The following is a 22,588-nucleotide window of genomic DNA, read 5'->3' on the forward strand; positions in this document are numbered from 1 at the left end:
AGCCTGGTAATACTGTGCCATCTCAAAAGCACTTTGAGAGAAGAGAACGGGACTTAAGGAAAAAAATCACCATTGAGTTCAGAAAATTTAGGACTTCTTTTGTGTGTTTAGCATAAAAGGATGGATTAAGGGAGGAAAAAAGCCCACCAGCACCCCTTCACAAGCAGACAGTAGCAACTAGCAGAAAAGCTAGACTATAGCTTTGGGAGAAACTCAAGACACAGAAAGTAAAGCACTTTCTTTAGCTCAGTCTTATAACCAGCTTAGAGAATCAAACTCTTTCCCAAGCACCCTTCTTCTAACCTACGTTGAATATGTAAAGCAAGGACACCAGACTTACAGCCAAGTGATTTTCCACTCCAGGCAGATGGAACATGATGAAAGTCAGTTTGTGGGTGTTTGTGCTTGATTTGGCAGGAAAAAACATGAGGGAAGGACAGTGTTTGAGGGAGGGTATCAGAGATCAGAGCCAGACGCTCCTTCACAGAGATCTGGATTTGCAGGAAATTAAGCAGGTAGAGAAGGTGAGGCAAAGGGTGTGTTTGAAGTGAGAGTCAAGGGGTTAGAAGCTTACAGCTGTCCAAGATGCTTGGGAGAAACTACAGCACATTCCAAAAACCACACCACAGTGGCCTGGGGTGCTTTCATTATACAAAGCCTGGGAGAGCAGAAGCTGTAAATGCAGCTTCAAAAGGAGCTTCACCTTAAAGTCTTAGCTCTCAGGGCCTATTAAACATTTATGCTGACTACCACTCCTACTCTTTGCCTCAGAAAAAGCACCCGAAATAACCTTTGCTACTGAGCAAACTACTACAGTTCTGCTGGCTGTGTAAACAGACTAGCAGGGAGCTGTGAGAAACAACCAGAAACAGTGTTGGAACAGCACACTGATGTCTCTATTTGGTGAGCAGGGAAAGAGCAGGAAAATCTAGTCTGGAACTTCAAGGGGAAGACAGAAACTAATACCAGAAATAATGGGTGGATTAGATTTGCAGAAACAGCTAGGGCTGAGTGAGACCATTGGAGGCAAGCAAATATATCAAGCATATCAGCCATTTTTGCTTTATGCTACCTTAAGGTTCATACTTTTGGCAAAGTTTTCAGATCAGCCTCCAATTTTGGACCTATTACTACTGCAACTATAGAAGCAACAGTAGAAGATGAAGAAACTAGAACCTGTGTAGAAAGCAAAAGGAAGACAGAGGGATTCTAGCAGAAGTTGAAAAGAAGGGATTCATCCCCCGATTTGCTGAAAAATTCTTTGGCCATGCAACATGAGTTTAGGATGAAAATACGAGACAGAAATACTCCAGATTCTTGCTGTAGGAAGCTGTTACTACTAAGAGCAGATAACTACCCACAACACATTCACTTACTCACATGGTTCACTCAGTTACCCAGCTGGAGCAACAGTTGAGTGGCCAACCCCAGCTGTATACTTAGTGGGTTGTACTGGCACATTAGCAGCTTTTAGGTAGGTGTTTGGAAAGTCCTTCAAACTCATTTATTTCAACAGATGCATATATAATCCTGTAGTCTTTGTCTGCATACAGAAACCCTTGCCCTGTAATCACACAGCCCGCTGTAGATGCTAGCGTTTACCTGTGGCCTTGCAGAGGTTCAGCAGATACTTGGTGCCCTAAGTTATCAGCTTTTGCAGATTCAACAGAACTACCAGTCTCCAGAACTTACCAGTCTTCAGGAAACTCTCATACTCTTTCTCAGCATGTATTTCCTTTGGCCTGTTTTCTGGTAACTGTTTCTCCATCCAAACCTAAGGATACCTATAGAATCCATTCAGCCTCACACAAGAGGCCTTTATGACAAATTTAATTGGTGGTTTGTGTGACTAACCCTTCAGCCTTCCTGCTACGTTCAGGGGCAAACAATGTAAATGTGGCTCCCTCCTATTAGTGAGCCATCACAGAGGCTCCTAGAATCCAAAACCCAGTAATATGGATCTGGGCTAGGAAAGATGAAAGTTTGGTGTTCACATTTGAATACTCAGACCCCAGGAAGAAGGATGGTCCATCCCACACTCAACCTAGGGAGGAAATATTGATCAAGTGGTCTGGATTTTTGTTAGGATAGTGGCCGCACAGCCCCTGCCCCTCCTACCTACATTATTTGGCTGCTTGTCAGTATAGTTATTACATCTAGTGTTAATGAACCTATCTCCTGACAACTGGCTAAATATGGCTGAGTTGACCCAAACATTAACTGTATTCTTCAAAATCATTTTGGAAAGAGAAGGTCCTACATGTTACATTGATGACTCTTGCAATGCTGGCATCACCAATTCTCAGCTCTTTTATTTCTTTTTTCCTTCTCTCCTTAAAGACCACATTCCTGAAGCTGCAGGAAAGTTTACACAAATCAACCTAAACTTTTACACCGTAAGATTCACGAGTTAATCTCAAGTGATCAAATTGAGTCAGGCCTTGGTAGCAGCAAAAGATGGGAGTTTCTTGCTTTTGGGTACATCTCTGCAATGATTGGTGGCTTTTGTAGGCAGACTAACATGCACCAAGTAGAGAAGGCAAATTTTGCTCTTTGTTAAAAAGCCCAGAGGTACCAGATGAGTGCTAGCAAAGATGGCTGATGAAACCACTCTGCCCAGACCCGTTCTGTGGTAAAATCCACCTCCATGCTCTTCAGTTGAGATGTTCCTCCCCCAGTCTTCCCCTCAAGTAGAGATAGGAGAAGGAGCCTTTTACTTACACTTTGGAAGAAATCGTTTTTGATTAATTCAGGTGTCCAGGGAAATTCCAAAAAGCTCCCAAATCACTGAGGGCTGCTGGATACATAGCAACCATATATGGCCCAGGAAACTCCTGAGCTGAAAATGGCTAAAGCTAGGAGACTCTTTAGAAGAAGTATCATAAATACACACCCTACTCTTCTCTAGGCGTCTCTTTTTTGGTTCTTTCTTTGAGCACACAGATCCCTGCTACTGTAAATAATGCAATCAAGTTTCCTGCATTTGGGGCAGTCACAGGCGTCGGCACAGCAGCTATGCAATGGATAACCTTGCCCAGGGAAAACCACTGTCCTGATCACGGTCTCCCTGCCAGGTCCCCAGTGCCAGTACCTTTATTTTGGTAAGTTTAAAACAAAACAACACTACAGTCTCCCAGCAGGGCTTCTCCCAGTGTGGGGCTACACAGAGGGCTGCACACATGGCAAGCGTATCAGAGAGGACACCCTGGGATGCCCAGGGGCACAGCACCCCGGCGCCGGGGCCGCCTCCAGCCCACGGCCCACTCGCGGCCCCAGCACGCCCGTGGGCTGCGGCCGGACCCTCTGCAGGGCCTTGGGGCCTGCCCGGGACCCATGCCCCGCCACAACCACTCTGCAGGGCCGGCCGCAGCCCACCGCTGCCACGGCCCGGCTTTGCGTGGGCGCCCCCGGGACGGGCTGCCCCCGGCGGGCCCCCCCGACGCCAGCCCCACGGGACAAGGCGCCGCGCCACGCGGGGCCGCGCCGCCAAGGGAACTACAGCTCCCACCAGCCCCTGCGGCACTGCCCCTCCCCGCCGGGGCAGCGCCGCCATCTTTGTGCGGGGCGGCAGCCATCTTTGGTTGGGGCGCACCGGCGGCGCGCAGGCGCAGGGCGGCGCTGGCGGCGGCGGCATGGGGCGGGTGGCCGCGGCCCTGTGGGCGCTGGCGGCGGCCGCCCTGTGGCGGCCGGTGCCCGCGGCGGCGGGCGGCCCGGCAGGTGAGCGAGCGGAGGGAGGGGGGAAGCGCCCGGGGGTCTCGCGTGTCCCCCGAATACGCTACTGTTGGGGTGGAGGAGCGGCCGTTAGGAGAGGGGCGACTGCCGCCCGGCCGTTAACTGTTAGCCTAACGGCGCGGCCCCCTCCGGGGGAGCCCGCGGGGCTCAGGGCCGCCCTGCCCCCGCCTCTTACCTCCCCGCCTCCGCCGCCCCTCTCTGCCTCCCTGCTGGGGCTGAGGTGCCCCCTGCGGCCCGGGCAGCCTGCCGGACGCCCTGGCCGGGTTCCCTTTCATAGCGAGCCTGCGCTCAGGTGCCGCGGTGCGGTGCTCGGGGCGCTGCCCCAGCACCCGTCACCTGGTGGCCCCTAACTGGACGCAGCTGGGCTAGTATCCTCGCGTGTGACGGCTCTTCCCTCCGTGTGCTTTAGGGACTGCTCCTAACCTTAACCACGGTTAAGGATATCATTTCTGGAGGCTTTTCTGTGCCTTTTGCTAATAGTAGGAGAACTAGAAAGGTATGTGCCCCCCTCACAGGTGTGTAGCTGAATAAGGAAAACAAAAGAATCTGAATGTTGATCTCTGTTAGCTAGGAGAATTAGAATTTGCCCTTACTCTCTGTCTTTATTTCCTTCTTCTGGAAAGAAAATCACTTAAAACATATTAGGAGGACATGCACCAATTCCTTATAATTACAGAGCCAAATGCAGCTAACTCACTTTAATTGTTGTGGTTGTCTAATGCCTGTTCAGGGAACTGAGTTTGGTTTTGCAGTCTGGACTCAGCAAGTCTACATTAAAAGAATCACTGATACCTAATTGAAGATTGTGTCAGTGGAGCAGTCATGGGTTGAATGGCTGAATGTGTGAGTAGAGGTTCAGCTTCTTCCTATCTCTTGAGGTGGCCTGAGCACGTTCTGTGTCAGGCACACTCTAGTTCAGCTGCATGGAAAGTACTGAAGTGTGTTGTGGGATCATGGTGCATTGCTATTGCCATGATGTCAACTGGACCAGAAATCCTGTTCAGCTCCCACTAGTTGCTCTGGGAGTTTTATGGATAAATTTCTTTGATATTTTTTTCCTGTATATTTTAGATGCCAAATGGAAAACAATAACTGACCAAATTAACAAAGCTGTGGAAGTCTATAAGCCATGTGTAAAGGAGAACTGCAGCTGCCACCAAAGGTGAGAGACTGGTTTCCTTTTCCTGGACAGGCCCCTGGACCTGAGAGGAAATACTCATTCCAGCACTGATGGATGGGAATTAGCCGTGGAATATTTGGGCTCTAAAGTGTCACACCTGCAGCTATCATAGGTCACAGTGCTTGGAAGAAGGAGGTTATTAATGATACTGTGTAAAACGGGTTGGCCTCCAGCTTTCCGAGTGAAGGTGTGTCCAGTGCAAACAGATCACCATTCTTGTTGTCCAACTGGACAATACAAACTGTCAGCATCATGCATATGATCACACAATACACCCGTCCACACAGTTGGTGATATTTCTGTGTTAACAATCCATTTCTGCCTTCTCTTTCCATGGGATGTCGCTAACAAGTCTTTCTCATGGGCTTTTAAAAGTGAAAGAGATCAAGTACATGCAAAATATTTTAAAGTAACTAGATTAAAAAAGATTGCTACAGAAGGCAGATTCATTTGGTGTGATATTGTGCTGTTCCTTAGTACTTTGCTCACTGCCTGTGCCAGGACAGGACTTCTAGTAGAAGAGGGAAGGAGAGAATTGGAGGAGCACTCTTTGGACGGAGTTTAGTTCACTGCTTGTGAGAATTGGAGAGGCAGTGGATGTTTAACTACCTGCCTTTCACATGAGCAAAGCATGATCCAAGAGGAGCTCACTGTGGAAGACTCAAGTCCTGACTATTTTTTGTAACTACAGAGCATTATGCAGAGTGCTAGCATTTTAAATGCTGACCTGATCTTTCCATAGTGAATGTAATGCAGAGAGCTAGGGACTTTTATATGTGGATGCAAGACATTTGTAGGTAGTACAAGGGCAGGCTAAGCTGTCTTGTAGACCTAGCCAGACCAAACTTCATATCTGTTCCTACTGACAGGGCATGACTACAGTATGGAGAACTTACATTACAGGTGTCTAGGCCATAATTGCTGTGTAGGTAGGGACTGTAGGACTGTTTTTTTAATACCTCTCAGCAACTTTTTTTATTTAAAGAAGAGGGAATACAGGGAAAAGTCAAAATATTAATTCTTCTGTCTTTAGGATCAGGTTTCCAAACACAGATGCCCAGCTTTAAGTCTCCTATTTAAAAAAGCTTCAACTGTACCATTTATTTTGGGGGTGAGATTGGGTGCTATATTGGTTTTTAATATCAGATGAGTCATATCAGATGAGGCAGCTGTTTGTATACTGTGTTTGGAGCTCTTGATCTTCACTGCTCTTGAAATATTGGTGAGGAAAAGTCTCTTCTAGTTTAGTCTTCTGGTCTTTTTCCTCAGTTCCAATTCTGATATAGCCTGAAGACATCTCCTAAGCTTTAAACATATATGCCATCATCTCCTGCCCACCTTTGGGTAGAACACCTTCCCAGGTGGTTACAACCTCCAAACTTGCTTCAGAATATCATAATTGATAGTAACAGGAAGTTACAGTTGCTGTGGGCTCCAAACCTAGTTTTCACTATAGTGTAGTTCATTTAAGGGTTGTAGTGGAACACTTGTATTCTATAGTGACAAGCATTATAAAAGAATCAAGAAAGATAATATAGCATGTGCACTGTGAGACACTAAGAAACTCAATTCATTTTGTTAGCTGATTTGGATATCTTTAAATGTGCAGCAGAATGCTGAAAGCCATACTTTTCCCCATGTAGTAGATTCTACTTGTGTCTGGTTTTCTGCCACTCAGTGGCCATGACTGAAGGTCCTAACTTGTTAGTGACAACTGGAAGGTAGTGACCTAGACTAACACGACATGGATGTGCCATAAAGCTCTCCTGCTCTCTTCCTGTTTTCAAGCACATTACATTTCCATCCCTGCCTGACAGCTCATCCTATGGTTGGCCCATCTGTTAAGCAGAAATTTTTTATGTAGTTTTACAATTTTATACCTGATTAATCAGTGTAGTGTTGTATTAAACCAAGGCGTCAATGCAATATCTGCCAAAAAATAGGGAGGAATTCTCCATGGCTGTTATAATCTGTTAGTTTCCATAACTGCTCCAAGCAATTAGATCTGAGGGCCTTTAGACTAAATTTACATAAACTGCATCCTCCTTCTCCTCTCTTTTATTACATTGTTAGGTCTATACTTCATTCCTGGAGCTCACTGGTGGTGTGCAGATGTCACAGAGCATACTCTGCATAGGCTTGGTCTTTTGGACTGGCTTTCACTGCACACAGCATGATCGGATGATGCTGCTTCTTGGGACTAGACTCCTAACTTATTTTTTTATGGCTAAATAGCATGATATTGTATGAGGAATTTGGTCTTGATGTAGCCTGGTATTCCTGGAAGGCCAGAGCTCAAGCTGTAGAACTCAAAGGTTAAGTGAGATGAAGACTTTTACTAGTAACTTGCCAGGGTGTGTATTCTGGGACAGTAACTGGAGTTGTCTGTGTTGATTAAGCTTCAGGGTCCTGTGTTGGGCTTTCTGTTCAGGTAAACAGCACATAGATCATCAGAGAGCAAAGCTAGCACCTTTGTGTCTCTGAGTAACAGCTGTTTGGGGTGAGTTAAATTGAATCCTCTGTTATGCCACATGTAGCAGAGCTCCTGGAAGCTACACTGAGCTTACTTTAGCTAGAAGCCTCTCCTGTATGCTGCAGTAATTTACATTCAGTATCCTCCCTACTGTGCCTAATGGTGGCTGATATTTGCTCTGTTTCAGCATCTGGAAGCAGGACCTGACTCCTTTTCAAGGTGGCATTTCCAAGGAGATGATATCAGATGTGGTGAGCCGGAAGCTTGGAACACACTACCAAATCATTAAGAACAAGTTATATCGTGAGCATGACTGCATGTTCCCTGCAAGGTGAGTGTCGTGCAGAATATCCTGTCTCCCTAGCCAGGACACAAGAGTACTCCCAAGCCTGCCAAGTTAAAAGTCATTGAGCATAATGATATTTCAGAGATCTGAATTCCTTATCAGGGTAGGAGCCTAGAAAATTATGTATGAGGCTGAAATGTAGGCAAAAAGTAAAAGTCATTATTGCACCTCACTGTACAGAGGGTTAGATGATTGTGGGATCCCAGAGACAGCTGTGGGTCAGGGCTGGTATAACAGGATGGGTTGCTTCATTGGCATCTGTGCTGTGTTGGAGTTCAGAAGCTGCTATAGGCAGCTCCCAGCCTGAATTATGGTATGGCTCAGGTTCACCATCTCTCCTGCTTCAACACAGAGAGCGAAAGCCTTCAAGAGACTCCAGGAGTTTGCCTTCTCCTTACTGCTCTTTGCCACGTGTCATTTTTCCACAGATGCAGTGGAGTTGAGCATTTCCTTCTGGGGATCATCAACCGCCTCCCAGACATGGAGATGGTGATCAATGTGCGAGACTACCCCCAAGTCCCCAAGTGGATGAAGCCTATTATCCCAGTCTTCTCCTTCAGTAAGGTGAGGGGTTCACATGCTGGGCATTTCCGAGACCTGCATCCTCCTTTTTTTTCTGAAACATATTTTTGAAGATGGTCCTCCAAAGATCTCCTTTGTGTGAAAATTGGTTGTTCTTTTTTGCTCTTTATGTTCTTTCCCACTTCCAGTTTTCTGGCAAAGAGACTTGGAGATTTATTCAATAGAATATTTTTTTCCCCTCATTAGCTCCTTTTCCAGGTCAAAAATGCACCTCTGCCACAGTGGAGTGCTGCACAGCTGGATGAAATATGTGCCAGCATTACTGTGATTTGCTACAGTGCTTCTGTTAAAATTGTAGCTCTAAGGATTTGTGATCATCAGTCAGCTGTCCTACAGCTAGTCTGAGTTAATATGTAAGTTTTAGTCCTCTTTGTTGCTACCATAGATAAATGTTTTTCATCTTCTTTTCTGTAATATTTTTATCTTCTGTTAACCCTTTTCCCTGGATTCTTTTCTCCATCTCCATGCATGCACACACCCACACACATGCACACTCTGCCTTTCCATTCCCAGACTGGAGAGCCCTACTGTCTGTTTTCCTGCCTCTCCCATTGTTAAATTTGAGTGTAGCAAATCATAGTGTCTCATCCTTTTCACCAAAATATCCTTACACCTCACACTTCAGCAAATCTTGTTCTGGCTCAAGTGTATGCTCAACATGCCCAAATCCTGCATTCTGTCTGTCTAACCCTGATCCTGACCCTGTCCTTGACTGAAGCCCAGTGAACCATAACAGGTGCAGAATGAAGCAGTAAACCGTTTGTTCTTGCTAACTCAGGGACCCTATTCTATTTCTGCTAACTTGTAAGTATCCTACCCTAAACTCAGGTCTTTAGCTCATGCAGTCTGAACCCTTGTGATTTGTAACTATTGCCTAGTAGTGCCCAGTCATCCTAAAACTATCTAAAATTTTTGATACAGCTTTGCAAGCTCTGTCATTCGGGAACTGTGGTCGCTGCAGGATGCAGTAGTAAAGCTAACTGTGTTACCCCTTGACCCTAACGTAACCTTAATTCTAGCTGGCAGGGCCCAAGTAGCTGCAGAATAGGTTGCAATAGTTTAATCTTTGCAGACGTATTCATCATCCTGCCCCTGGATGGCTTGCAGGACCCAGCAAGACATGGAGTTCTCCAGTCACTGTTGTACAATATCTGAACTGCAACCTCAGCCCTAGCCTTAACCATAACGGAGTGATTCAGGCCAAGCTCACGTGTAAACAGCCAGTGTTAGCCCCTACCAGAATAAGGAAGGATCCAGCTTAGGTTTGATGCCAAAGATATAAGGGATTGAAGAGTTGGCTTACTCTGTATCCTGAAAGGACCAGAGGGCTAACGGGATGTATGGAGTCATCGTGGTTTGATATCAATGCCAATACAATGTGACTGAGAAGATCACAGAAGCACAGACTCATTTAGGTTGGAAGGGACCTCAGGAGGTCGTCTGGTCCAGCGCCCTGCTCAGAGCAGGGCTGGTTGGTTCACAGTGCTCAGGACCTTGTCCTGCCCAGTTCTGAGCATCCCCTAGGACAGGGACTCCACAGCCTTCCTGAGCATCTGCTGCAGTATTTGACCTCTCTCACAGTGAAAATGTTTCCTAATATCTAATTGCAATTACCTGTGTTGTAATCAATGTCTCTTGCCTCTCATTCTGTCTCAGTGCACTTCTGAAAAGAGTCTGCCTATATCTTTTCTGAACCCTCCCGTTAGGTGGTAGAAGACAGCAATTAGATCCTCTCAAGCCTTCTGTTCTTGTAGATGAACAAACCTGGTTCTCTGGGTTCTCATACAGCCACTCTTCATGTGTCATGTGCCCTAGCCTAACTACCTTGGTGGCCCTCCACTGGACTCTTTCCAGTATCTCCAGATGACAGATAAATGAGTAATTTGGACAGAAAGTCTATTAGTAGTGCAGTGAAGTGGCCTATAGTCTGGTTTCATGAAAAGGTTTGGTCTTTCTTAAGTGCTGGTCTTCCCACTGATTAAAGAGGAATTTAAGCATTCAAATAGGAGTGAGGAACTGTAATTCTTACATGATGAGTCTTTGTCATGGTAAATTCTTAAATGAGCTCTGGGAAGTCTGAAATGAACTTAAGTGTTGGAAACCTAAATGTAAAAGTGTCTAGAAGTGCCTTTACCACTGAGGAGATAATAATGCCTCTTAACCTATGATCAATAGAAAACATTTGTAGCTGTACATAGGCACAAGTCTTTAGAAAGGTGACTGGAGCTCAGCATCTTCTGATATTTACTAATCAGGTATATTATGGATCTTTTTTTGTTATTTCCCAACAACACATCTGGCTTAGTCCCTGGATGAGGTAGAATGCAGAGCTATTGATTCTGCAGTGTTGTGGTATGACGAATCAAGTATAACGTGTGTCTTTCTAGCACATGCACACAGCTGAACTCTGTGAGCAAATGCCTTCTCAGCAGTAGAGGAGCAGCACTACTAACTTGCTGACAGGAGGGCACAATGCTGAAATTTAGAATAACTGAAGCCAGAATTTGACTCTTCTCTCTCTGATAACAACTTGACATGATACCAAACTGAATTATTTATCCCAAAGAAAACTTTGATAGTTGTTGAAAACCAGCAAGAAAACAACTACTCTTTGGATGGCTGGTTTAGCCATCCAAAGGCATGAAAATCACATGTTGTCTTGCAGCAAGCTGCAGCGTTTTTAGCTTCATAGAAATGTTTAGGTTGGAAGGGACCTCAGGAGGTCGTTTGGTCCAGTGCCCTGCTCAGAGCAGGACTAATTATCAAATAAACATGCTGAAATAACACTTGCTTTTCTCTGTTGGGGTTGTCTTCATATGATCCCCAGCAACACAGTAGTGACTGCAGAGCTCCAGTGGTTGCTTATGGAACAGTAACGGAGAAAACAGACAGAATTCCTGAAAGGGACCTCTTTTACTGACAGACTTGGTCAGAAAACAGAGGTGAATGTTACTCATACTCTTAGATTACTCTTAACTACAATCTCCTTTTTCTTAAGACACCTGCGTACAATGATATCATGTATCCCGCCTGGACATTTTGGGAAGGAGGACCAGCTGTTTGGCCAATTTACCCAACAGGTTTAGGGCGCTGGGACCTCATGAGAGAGGACCTCAGAAGGTATGTTTTGGGAAGGAAGATGTGTGGGGGGAGGCATAACAGTAAATATCTCAGTAAAAGCCTTCTGGGACTGGGACAGCTCTAGGGCAATATTGAAGTCTAAGACCACAGGTCTGTTGTCCTGGCGTCTGAACTGCTGGCTCTCATAAACTACATACAGTCTAAGTGCTGTATAAGAATTCTCCATGGAAACCTTGCATGGTGTAGCCAGAAGTTATAATTAGCTTCTTTATTTCCAACGCTTTAGCAAGGAATGCTGTCACAGCCAGATTACTATCATTTTCAGTGGGATAGGGTTGGTCAATAAAGCAGTAGTTGTTATCTCCTGCCTGCAGAAAACTCCTCTGACGCATGGGAATATTTTTCTTTGTTTCCAGCTATTTCTGTAGGATCCATGGTTTTTTTCACTGCAGGGATGATCCAAGATATTTGTATAAGCTTCTGGAAGGGTGAAGGAAAAGTCTTCCTCAGATCTACCTTCACTTGAGGGCTGCAGTTGTGCAACAAAGAAACCTGGAATCATTCCCAGGGAGCAAGAGTCATTACTGGGCTGAGATGGGCTAGTAAGACAGAAGATGCTTCTGACAGGAAGTCTATCTTTTGGCAAATCTTTGACCGTTAGCAGAATAAGGAGTTGTTTCTCCTGAAAAGTGACATGAAGTATACAACAGCGAGTGAAAATAGAAACACAACAAGAAAAAAACCTTGATGTAGATCAGTTGACATTAGAATGCCAGGCTATATGTCGCTCTTCAAAATCTGAAGATTTATGCGACTAATCAAAGCTGAACACTAATGTACTATAATATAATATAGTTAAGGTCCAAAGCATTTACTTATCCTTGCATTCCCAGCAGACCTCACTGACATCACTGGGTTACATGCAGATGCAAAGATCAACCTGCACAGATCAGGTTGAGGACCAAGACCTATATATCAGGCCAGGTGCAACAAAAAAAAAAGAACAATGATGAGTTCCCCAAAGGGAGGAATGCGACCACATTATAAAAAAACAAAGCATGTGAGAGCTATTTTGAAGGACTTACTTAAATTTAGTTATTTGGGGAAACAGTGAGCCCATGTGTTTTAAACACAAAACAACATTTTGTTTGGAAAAAGAAGGATATGACAATGGTTAGAAACTATGTAGTCATTTTGCACTATTCGTGTTCAGTGAAATGAAGAAAAGTAAAGCAGCAATATAAAAAGTATATTCAAATTTTTGGAAAATGTTAATATCCTTAAAGTAAAGGTTTGATAAGGGGTTTTGTGTGTAATTTATTCTTTTGACTGTGGCTCTGAAAAGTAGCCTGTATCATGTTGCCTTCAACACAACTATTCACAGGAAAACCTGTTTCATTGGACCTGGCTGAGAGTTTTTTTCTGCTGTAATGAAGAAAGTGATTGCCATCAAAAATGAAGAATAATAAAATGAGATCATGCTGTGAAAATTGATGAGAGTGCTGTTTCATGTTTTTATTAAATCATTTATTGCCATGTATAAAAAATATTTTCAGATCTGCAGAAAAATGGCCATGGATGAAAAAAATCTCCAAAGGATATTTCCGAGGATCCAGGTGAGTATATTTACCTACAGCAGGAGATTGTGCCAGTATATGCCATGTCAGTTATCTGTATGTGCAAATTGCTGTATCTCCAAGACCTAAACAAGCGTAACCCAGAATAGATTTTTTAAAAGGAAAGCGAAACATTTTGTACAGCAGCTTTTCACCGTTAGTGATTCTCCTTAACAGCCGCCATTTGCAACCAATTTATTATAATAAGTCTAATACTAGAAAAAGAAGTTGATGAATTTGCTGCTTTATTTCTTAATGAGTAAAACAGTCTGCCTAGGAACCAGCTTCTTTTCTTCTGTGATGGGGACTGCAGGTGCATGATACAAATCTGAAGATTTGGTATTGCTGTACCAGCTTCTTGACAATGTGAATTCTTCTTTCTCTACAAAAGTGCTCTACAGTGAAACAACAAGTGTTCTTGCATTAGCTACCTGAGAGTTGAGGGTAACAGAGGAGTAGATTTTCTCCCTCTCTCCAGTGACAATTTGAAAATGGTGTTAACCCTTGCTTGTCTTTGTTCCTCCAATATGGTTGGGTTTTAGGGGTGGACTTGATATCTGACTATTAATAGGTAGGCTCAGGAGATCACAGGAGTAAGTCTCAGGGAGCTCATAACCTTGTTTATCAGTAGTGATTTAAATTAATTTGTGTCAGAGAGATCAGCACCAAAGATGCTTAGCATCTCTTAACTCCCCTGATTTGGGAAGGGGAGTTAAACTATTCATTACCTGTCAGGATCAAGCCTGAAGGAAAAACATCTCTGCTGATTTGTCCTGGGAATTGCTTAAATAATACTATTACATGTTTAGTCTTTTACCATAAGTGAAAGAAATAAATAAGGCCTCAAATCATTCCAGTACATATAACACTTTCTCTTCTGTTAATACACCCGTGGACAGAAGTATACTATATGATAGGCACTTAACAGTGTTTTCTGGGGACATAAAAAGGTCAGTCTCATGAAGAGGCAGGGGTCTTGAGTCCTGAAGTTCATCATCTGTGTTGGATCAGTTGGATTGAAAATGATGGCGTTTCTTTTGCAGAACAAGCCCTGAGAGAGATCCCCTCATTCTGCTGTCCCGAGAAAACCCAGAACTTGTGGATGCTGAGTACACTAAAAACCAGGCCTGGAAATCTGAAAAGGTGTGTGTGTTTGTTTTGTCTGTCTTCTGAGGGTGCAAGCCACAAAGGACCTTGCAAGATGGCTTTGATGGTTGAGATGCATCCTGTGGAGAGCTGTGGACATTCCTCTAGAGTGGAGGAGGCTTGTACTTCTGCTGTTGGCCACATCTCTGGTGAGTGAGAGGAAGGAGCCTCTAGAGTCTGGCAGACCAACTATTTTTTCCACCTACATTTTTTGCTCAAGAAAACCAGTACACATAAGAAAATGAACCAATAGAGCACAGCCCTCTCTGTAGTGGTGAAATAAGAGACTAAGGTCATATAGTAGGATCCTACTCAGTGAACTATTTACTAGATCCAGAAGTGTTTAAAACCTCTGGGGTTTAGTAAGATTCCAGGCTCTGCCCTTCAGCTTTGGGGTCTCTCTCCACTCTCTTGAGTTGTAAGCCTGCTGCTCAAGAGTCGATACCTTTCCCCTGTGTCCATCCCCTCCATCTCCATTGCTACAAAATTAGCTTAGCTTTCCCCTTCCAGCCCCAGATTGCTTGTGTGTTGTTCTGTCTTTAAAGCCTTCTTCTCTCATCTCTATCTCTTTGTCTTGTTGCTGATAACTTTCTGGTAACTATTGCTTATAAGTTTTTAGTTTTATAGTTACTCCACAGTCCGGCTCTCTCCAGACAGTTTTGGCTAATGCAGTTACATTTGGCTTCAGACAGTCCATTGTCCAGTTGTTTTCAACTCTGTAGCTGCCAATTTAACATCATCATTACTCTGGTGTTCACTTACAGGCAGTGTGTAAGTTACCAAACTTTTTTTTCTCAACTGAAGGGCTGGGAATTCTTTATAACACTTCTAAAAGCCCACCAGAGAAGGCTTTCTTGTAGGTGGGGATGGAAGGTTTGGGGATTTCGGCTTATTTCTAGTTAACTGAGAAGGAAAATGAATATAAAATCACCATATAAAATGTATTGCTTTTTTTTTTTAATTCTCTTTATTTTAAGGACACCTTAGGGAAACCTCCTGCAAAGGAAATTCCACTGGTTGATCACTGCAAATACAAGTAAGAGTTTTGATCAGTAAAGCTGTTCAAGGGCTATGTGTTATTACTTTGCATGTATGGTCTATTGCCTCTCTCTCTTTTTTTTTTCCTAAGACTTAATTCCTGCAACAAATTCCGTGCATACAGCATGGGAAGCCTACAAACATACATATGGCCAGTTGAAAATTTGGGAGCTTAGCTTGGCCACTTTGAGTGTCGGCTTTCCCCATCAGGTGTGGAGAAGCAAAGTGCTTTGGGGAAAGTAAAGATCTTAGATCACTAATAAACAAAAATATAGATTGAAAATGCATTTATTTTTACAGACTTTTTAATCTAAGTCTTTAAATCAATTTTTCTTTAAATTCCTGTACCAAGCTGTGAGTTCAAAGTTATTTTTTTAGTGCTACAGTCATAGCATTAATATCTTCAAAGACATAAGGAACTAAGGAATCATGCCTTGATATGCATGTGCGGGTAAGTGTTGCCATTGGATGTATATAATGAAAGAGAGAACCTGAAATATGATTGGGCAGATACAGTATTCATTCATACTTCATATGTTCTTTGGGGAAATGTGGTTTTGATTTACAAAGGATTTTTTTTATTATTATTATTTTCATCTTTTTTGGTTTAATATTCTTCTTGTGGTTTTCTTTGTAAAAAATATAGACTGTTAGTTTGCATGTACATATATGTCTGGCATTTACATTTTTATTTTGCTTTATAATGATTTAGTGATGATTCTACCAGCTAGAATCTGCTGATGCAAGAACTTAGTGATTTGGCTGGATCTGTGTTTTTGTGCAAATGTGATAAATTTTTCTCATTTTACATTCTACTAGACTGTTCCCCAGACTTCTCCCTTCTGGTGCACATAGACTTCCCCAACTCCTGATGCCTCCTAAGCCCCTTTGTACAGAACAGGCTGAGACATCCTCACACACTTGTGTCATAGTCCAATTTAGTAACAGTCATCAGTAGTCTTTGTCAGCAGCATGGAGTCTGTCCTGAATGACTAGTGCCTACAGTGGTCCTGCATTATTGAGTTTAGACTGTAGGTGGAAAAACACAGGTATAGAGAGGCTGTAATCAGGCTACCTACAGTAGCTCTCTAACTTAGAAGTCGTAGCTCTCTAACTTAGAAGTCATACCTCCATCTGTCCATGGGTTGTGAGAGCCAGGGTCTGGTAGGGTCGACTTGAATTTCTCACTGCTTCCTTCAGTGTAGATGGCATACCAGACTGTCTGCGAGCAGCCCTTAGTGACTTGTCTGAGGTCACAGATGATGGGAGCAGTGTCTGGAATTGGATGGAGGCATTTCCTCACTTTCAGACCACTGTTCTTGTCATGTGTCTGTGTGTTTATTCAGTTCCTAACACAATGGGTTCCTTGTCCCTGCCTTGAGCTCCTAGGTACTACTACAGTAATACAAAGAATCCAGAATAATTGCAGATCTACTTCCGTCCTTTTAGTGCTGGGCTGAGTTTAGTTATAATTCCCATCCCACCCAGAATAGCTTCATTAAAGAAGAGTTCCCTTCCCCGAACTCAAAATGTTTGACTTCAAAGATCAGTTACGTGTACTGAGGGGGTTTACTCACAGGAAAAACAGCTTTATGTATTACTGGAGAAATGTGGATTTAAAAAGCAAACAAACAAACAAACATGCCTTTGAGATACAATTTGCTAACAAAAATCCCCCTCTCCCAAATCCAAGCCCATTTTACTCATTTGGCAGAAAATATTGAAAACAGGGTTGTTGACTCTTTCTTATCAGCAAAGTCATCTATTCAGTGCTAGCCTGTTTCATCTCCTAGATTTTCATTCCCAGGTTAATATTGTTTCCCTTCAGATTAAAGCAGGATCCTAGGAAAAAAGAAGGCTGGGATAGATATGTCAAAGCAGAACAATGAACAAAAAAGTTCATTGCAAGAGGTGTGGGAAAAGAGCTCCTTGTGGGAGCAGAATCTCTGGAGTAGTGTAGAATCACAGGAACAGTGTCAAAGTTGTGACCCTCCATGCCGTTTTAGCTGTGGTCTGGGAGGTCTCCTTTGGTTCATCACAGGTGGATGTCTGTATCAGAGCTAAAGCTTCACCCCTGAACTTTCTCCCTCAATTTTGACAGGCCTCAGAAACTCACCTAGCACATCGTTAACCTCGGCTTGCATTTACTGTGAGGAGCTTCAAAAAATTTCTTCTTTCCTCTAGTGACAGGTGCTTAACTCAGTGTGAGAGAGACCCTCCTATCTGTTATGTATGAGAGAAGGTTGACCTACCACTCAGAGGCCAATTTCTTAGTAGGGCAGGTAGCATTTCCTTGTAACATGCCAGGTGTAATCGGGTCCCTCTCTTTGCTTATCTTTTTAAAGGTACCTGTTTAATTTCCGGGGAGTGGCTGCCAGTTTCCGGTTCAAACACCTTTTCTTGTGTGGTTCACTTGTCTTTCATGTTGGAGAAGAGTGGTTGGAGTTCTTCTACCCCCAGCTGAAGCCTTGGGTCCACTATATCCCAGTCAAATCAGACCTCTCTGATGTCAGGTGTGAGACCCCAAGTGTGCTTAGCAGAGCATTGCATGCAACAGAAAAACATAGCTATGTTTGGAAAGGTGGTTTGGTTTGTATTACACTAAGAAGTGCCTCCACTCCTAGGCAGGAGACAAAGGCATTTGGAGATCATGTTCTTTTCTCTTTATAACCACCCTCAAAGAATCCTGTGCTCATATTACTTAGAGAGTCTGAGTTTCACTGTGGTACGGAGGTCTCCCACCTCCACTGAAATCAGCAGGTACTAGGTACTTTAATAGCCATGCAGCACAGGTAAGAGGAAGAGGAACATATCACTGGGCTAAACATGTCAGCTCCCAGAGTTCAGCTTGCTGTCTAGGGCTGTTATGGAATAACTGGGAATGGCAAGTTTCTTCTGTGCTCTGAAATGAGGAGCACCAATCCCTCGCTCCCTTGTAAATCCTTAGTCTCGTCCTCCTCAGTAGTCTCGCCAAGGTCTGATGTTCTCTGTTGAGCTAGATGTTTCATAGTAATTTTTTTGTCTTCATTTTAGGGAGCTGTTGCAGTTTGTAAAGGAAAATGATGCCATAGCACAAGAAATTTCAGAGAGGTAAGTTGTATTTCCTCTCTGGCTGTCAGGCACTCTTCTTCTGAAACACCTATCAAAGACAGCCTAGTACTAATAGGGTAAAGTGTATTTATCTTCTGCAGTAACAGCAGGGGTATTGGAAAACTCATAATAGGGAGAACAGGAAAACAGGATTATGTGTTTAGGCCTTCAGTTCGGATGTGATCCATGTCAGGAATCCCACTGAACACTATGAGAAGTTAGGAGCTTTGGACTTAGTATGAAATGAGTTGACCCCTGGGAACCATGTCTGCATTATAAACATTATATATCCAGGCTGACAGTGACTAGCTTCTGAAACAGCATGAACCACTGTTGCTCAGGGTGTATCTGGCATAATAAATATTATTTCAGATAGCAAATACCATCTTGAGGATAACAAAAGCATTGCAAGTGTCAGAGCGATGCGGGTAAATGAAAATTGTGAAATTAAAGTAGATAGTAGAGAGCAATGCATGCTGTTTCACGCTGAAAAACAGAAGAGTGAAAGTTGATATACATACAAAACAAAACCACGGACTCTTGTAGGAACTGGAGGTTGGTTCTGACTGTGCCTTGTGTGTCTCTAGGGGACGCCAGTTCATCACTGAGCACTTGCAGATGGAGGATGTCTCTTGCTACTGGGAGCATCTGCTGTCTGAGTATTCCCAAGCATTGACTTACAAAGCGAAAAGGAAGAACAACTACAATGAAATTACTTCTGAACGACTGAAAACAGAACTGTAGAGACTCCTGTGGTTTTCTTAGCAGCTCAAACTGATCTCTGTGGAAATCTGAAGACCAGTGTACCTTCTTTCTTGTTCTCTTAGGTTTATTATCCTTTACACTAAAACTACAGAGAACAGCAATAGGCTATTTTTTAAATTCTTCCCATACAGTGGGACCCACTTAAACTGTTGCCATATGAACATTAAGTAGAATGCTGGATAATGGGTATTTAATGGAGTAGTTATGCTGGTGCCTGGAATAGGGTCATAAGCATTTGGGACTTTGTTACTACCTATCTCTGTCTCAGAATAATCCTAAATCCCCTCCAGTCTATGAGGGACCTTTCTGTTAATTTTACTGGACTTTTTATCAAGTTCTTTGTAATTGTGGACAAGGCGCAAAAACTGTGAGCCCTGCTCAACTGGGAGATACATGCCCATTTTTGACAGATTGGCAGTGTTTTCTCACCTGTGTGATGGCACTTGGGATATTAGGTGTTCCCTGATGGAAGCAGTGACTGGGTTTGGGAATAACCTTTCTAGATAGCTTAAGACTTAGTTTTCTTTTCTGAAGTTTATATCCAGTTTCTAAAGCAAGGCTGTAATGGGCCATTAAAAGGACAAGTTCTCCTTGCACACATAAAGTACCTACCTCATAGGGGAGCCAGTGCTGGTGATGATTTTGCCACAGTGCTAAATCTGAGTAGTAGACAGTCAAGCAGTTGGCAACTGACATAAAGGCAGTCCATCCTCTGACAGATGAGCTTATCTGGATGCACGCACAGCTATGCAAAACTGAGCCCTGTTAACAAGCTCTCACCAGTCCACTGGCCAGATGTCCTGGGACCCTTGGGAACCTAGGGAAAGTATTTGAAGGGATATATTCAGCTGTTCTTCGTTCCAGATGTTCACAGAGTATCTGTTCTGATCCCCTTCTGTAATCTTTTCTAGTTCTTTTTTTGAGGCTGGTAGTGCCACTGCTCACTTCAGCATTTGCTTTTCTTTCCCCCAGCCATTACATTCCTTTTCTTATCTCCTTCAGTCTGGTTTAGGAGCTTCTTCAGTCGCACAATGGCAGCTGCTCCTCACATTATTCATTTTGAGTTCAGTCACAGTCTGATTTATTTAGCTGTTAACTGATTTATTAATTAAAATTAACTGATTTATACCAACCAGAGGCTGCTCAGCCCATAGTGAATGGAGTTTCTAAAATGCTCTGTGGTCCCTGAGTTGAGAGAGGCCTGGTGGGAAGCAGCATGTTCTCTGGCACCCAGAGAGATTCAGTTCCTCCTGCTTACAGTTTGTTCAGTAACCTCAAGTTTTCTAGTAGAAAAGAGCTAGACATGCTGCTTCCTAACCTGGCTGTCTAGGCCCCTTTAGCCGTGAGCCATTTGCCCACATGCTTTGGGATCGCCACTCCTTCTATGCCACAGATTGTCTGCATCAGCAGTATCAGCAGCCAGTGTCCTAAGCACGTCCTTTGGGTAGGAACAGTCACCTGTCAGTCGCGCACAGTTGTTAGCAGTCCTGGTACGTGGTTCCCTAAGCCTTCAGAGGCCTGACTGCAGAGAAGCAACTGCTAAGACTAGCCTGAAACAGAACAGTGTAAGGCAGCAGTGTGGGATCCCATGAGGCCTCTGCATCCCGGGTGGGCACCCTTGCTTATGAAGTGGCCCCATGTCTTAGGAAGCTGCACATTAATGGAAGGGGAGAGATAATGCTAGCAACAGCTCATAATCTTCTCCATAGTCAGTTTGGATCAGAGAAGAAGAAAATGCTCCAAAGAACAGTAATGCTAGGTAAACATACATATGCATGCACTCACACAGAGGCCTTAGCAGCACTGCCAAGCTCTGGTACAGAGAAATAACTGTCAGACATATTAGTCAAACCCCAGTTGCTGGAGCGACATACCAGTTTCAGGACCACTGGCTGGGTTATCCCATTGTACAAAGAAAACAAATTAGGGTATTAAAACAGTTTGATTTCTGAGGAAGAGAACTGTGTAAGAGTAGAAGGGGTTTTCTGGTTTTGCATGTTTAGTCAACAAGAAGAGAGCAATCTGTAAAAATTGAAACAACTATGTATAATATTTTAAACCATTTTTAATGAAAAATTGAAACAACTATGTATAATATTTTAAACCATTTTTAATGAAGTGCTTTTGTATTAAAAAGGTTTGTTGGATACATCATTTTTTAGTCCGAAGAGTAAGTATATTGTAATAAAAGATGTGGACAACCACCAGCTGTTTCATCCAAGAAGCTGAAGCATGTCTTTCTGCTTTTTCTCTCCAATGGTAATGTTTAGGGTGTCTCAGTGGAGTGGATGAAAAAGAGAGCTCTTCCCATCTAAGTCTCTCATTCAAGTCTAGGGTAATGGTGACTGAAAACCCTATCTGCTGGTCAGTCAATAGCCTGAGTGAATTGGTACATAATTTTCAGTCTACTTCCTTTTTCACATTACTAAGCCACAATTAATTGGGCCCTCAGCTGCCAGTCTTGGCAGATGAGACAATGCCTGAATTGGCAGAGAGATCATTTCTAGAGGTGGTGGGTCCTTCCTCACTAGTAGGATTTAGATAAAGGATGGGGTGGTATGTGAACACTTCTGCAAGTATGGTATTTGTATTGCTATAGTTCTAGAGACTAAAAATCTCCTGATTTAACCATTGCGCACACAGAAAATAAAAATCTGTAAACTCACATCTAGTTAGAATGTAAAAAACAAATGGATGAAAACAGACCAGGCAAGGAGGACAAAAAGCAGGAAGCTGATAATGGATCTGATTGGCAGAGATCTCAGCACACCAGCTAGCTAACTTTTTTGCATCATTAAATAGGAGAGTTCGATAGATGACCTGGAGAACAGGGACTGCAGCCCAAAGACAACCCCAGCCACCTGAGTAGGTGCACACCGGGAGCAGCTCAGGGAAAGCAGTGAGCTGCTTCTTGGAGAGCGGCCGCCTCGGCCCTGCGGCTGGCACTGCTAACAGAAACTTCCTGGTACCACAAGGCATGGCAGGCGAAGCGGAGGGGAGGCCCAGGCAGCGGATCCTGTTTTCATTACAAAAGATACCGCACTTATCTCATGTGATAGAAAACAGGATACCAATGAAGGGATAAAAGGAAGAGGAATGAGATGGTGAAGGAAATCGGTCAACAAAAACAGTTCTTGAAGCAGGATTTTGAATGAACAAGTGGGTCAAGACCTCTGAATCCAGGGTATCAGCATTTTTCATTCAAAGCTTAAAAGAAAAAATGTGACTTAAACTGCACTGGGACTAGCGTGAACTGCAGCTCAGGGTGTAGGAAAGCACTAACCATTGCCTTTGTTGTGCCTGCAGTAGTTCTGGGTGCTGTGTGGTTAGGGTTTCCCCTGAACTGCACTCTGTTTTCAGAGAGAAACGACGGGCCTTAGGGCTTAATTTCTTTCTCTTCTCCCCCCTGCAGCTGTAGCACAGCGGGGCCGCAGCCCAGCAGGCATGAAGGCCTGGGGCCCTTCCCTCCGCCACAGCGGCGCTGGACCCGCTCTGCTACCTGTGTGTAAGCAGTTATTGGGGAAAGGGAGGGCAGTTAC

The 22,588-nt window shown here is 43.7% G+C and overlaps 1 protein-coding gene across 2 annotated transcripts; it reads left to right on the top strand.

Annotated features, from left to right (window-relative positions):
• Positions 1 to 3,632: 3,632 nt before the first annotated feature.
• POGLUT1 (protein O-glucosyltransferase 1) lies at positions 3,633 to 21,273 on the top strand. Of its 2 annotated transcripts, XM_067300012.1 has the most exons (11): positions 3,633 to 3,717; positions 4,804 to 4,894; positions 7,573 to 7,716; positions 8,160 to 8,295; positions 11,312 to 11,433; positions 12,951 to 13,010; positions 14,054 to 14,153; positions 15,134 to 15,192; positions 17,540 to 17,707; positions 18,228 to 18,284; positions 18,872 to 21,273. In XM_067300012.1, the coding sequence occupies exons 1-11, from the start codon at positions 3,633 to 3,635 to the stop codon at positions 19,026 to 19,028; spliced, it is 1,179 nt and encodes a 392-aa protein (XP_067156113.1). In that variant the 3' UTR covers positions 19,029 to 21,273. The 2 variants fall into 2 exon arrangements, with proteins under 2 accessions (XP_067156113.1, XP_067156117.1); XM_067300016.1 differs by lacking the exon at positions 17,540 to 17,707.
• The last annotated feature ends 1,315 nt before the right edge of the window (positions 21,274 to 22,588 follow it).

This window comes from Apteryx mantelli, chromosome 1 (assembly GCF_036417845.1).
Source record: "Apteryx mantelli isolate bAptMan1 chromosome 1, bAptMan1.hap1, whole genome shotgun sequence".
Taxonomy (NCBI): Eukaryota; Metazoa; Chordata; class Aves; order Apterygiformes; family Apterygidae; genus Apteryx; species Apteryx mantelli.

Bases quoted from the DNA above. Each gene is read 5' to 3' on its own strand.
- POGLUT1 (XM_067300012.1), top strand. From the start codon at position 3,633: ATGGGGCGGGTGGCCGCGGCCCTGTGGGCGCTGGCGGCGGCCGCCCTG. The intron at 7,717-8,159 runs GTGAGTGTCGTG...ATTTTTCCACAG, and splicing joins GACTGCATGTTCCCTGCAAG to ATGCAGTGGAGTTGAGCATT. The intron at 17,708-18,227 runs GTGTGAGACCCC...TCTTCATTTTAG, and splicing joins TCAGACCTCTCTGATGTCAG to GGAGCTGTTGCAGTTTGTAA.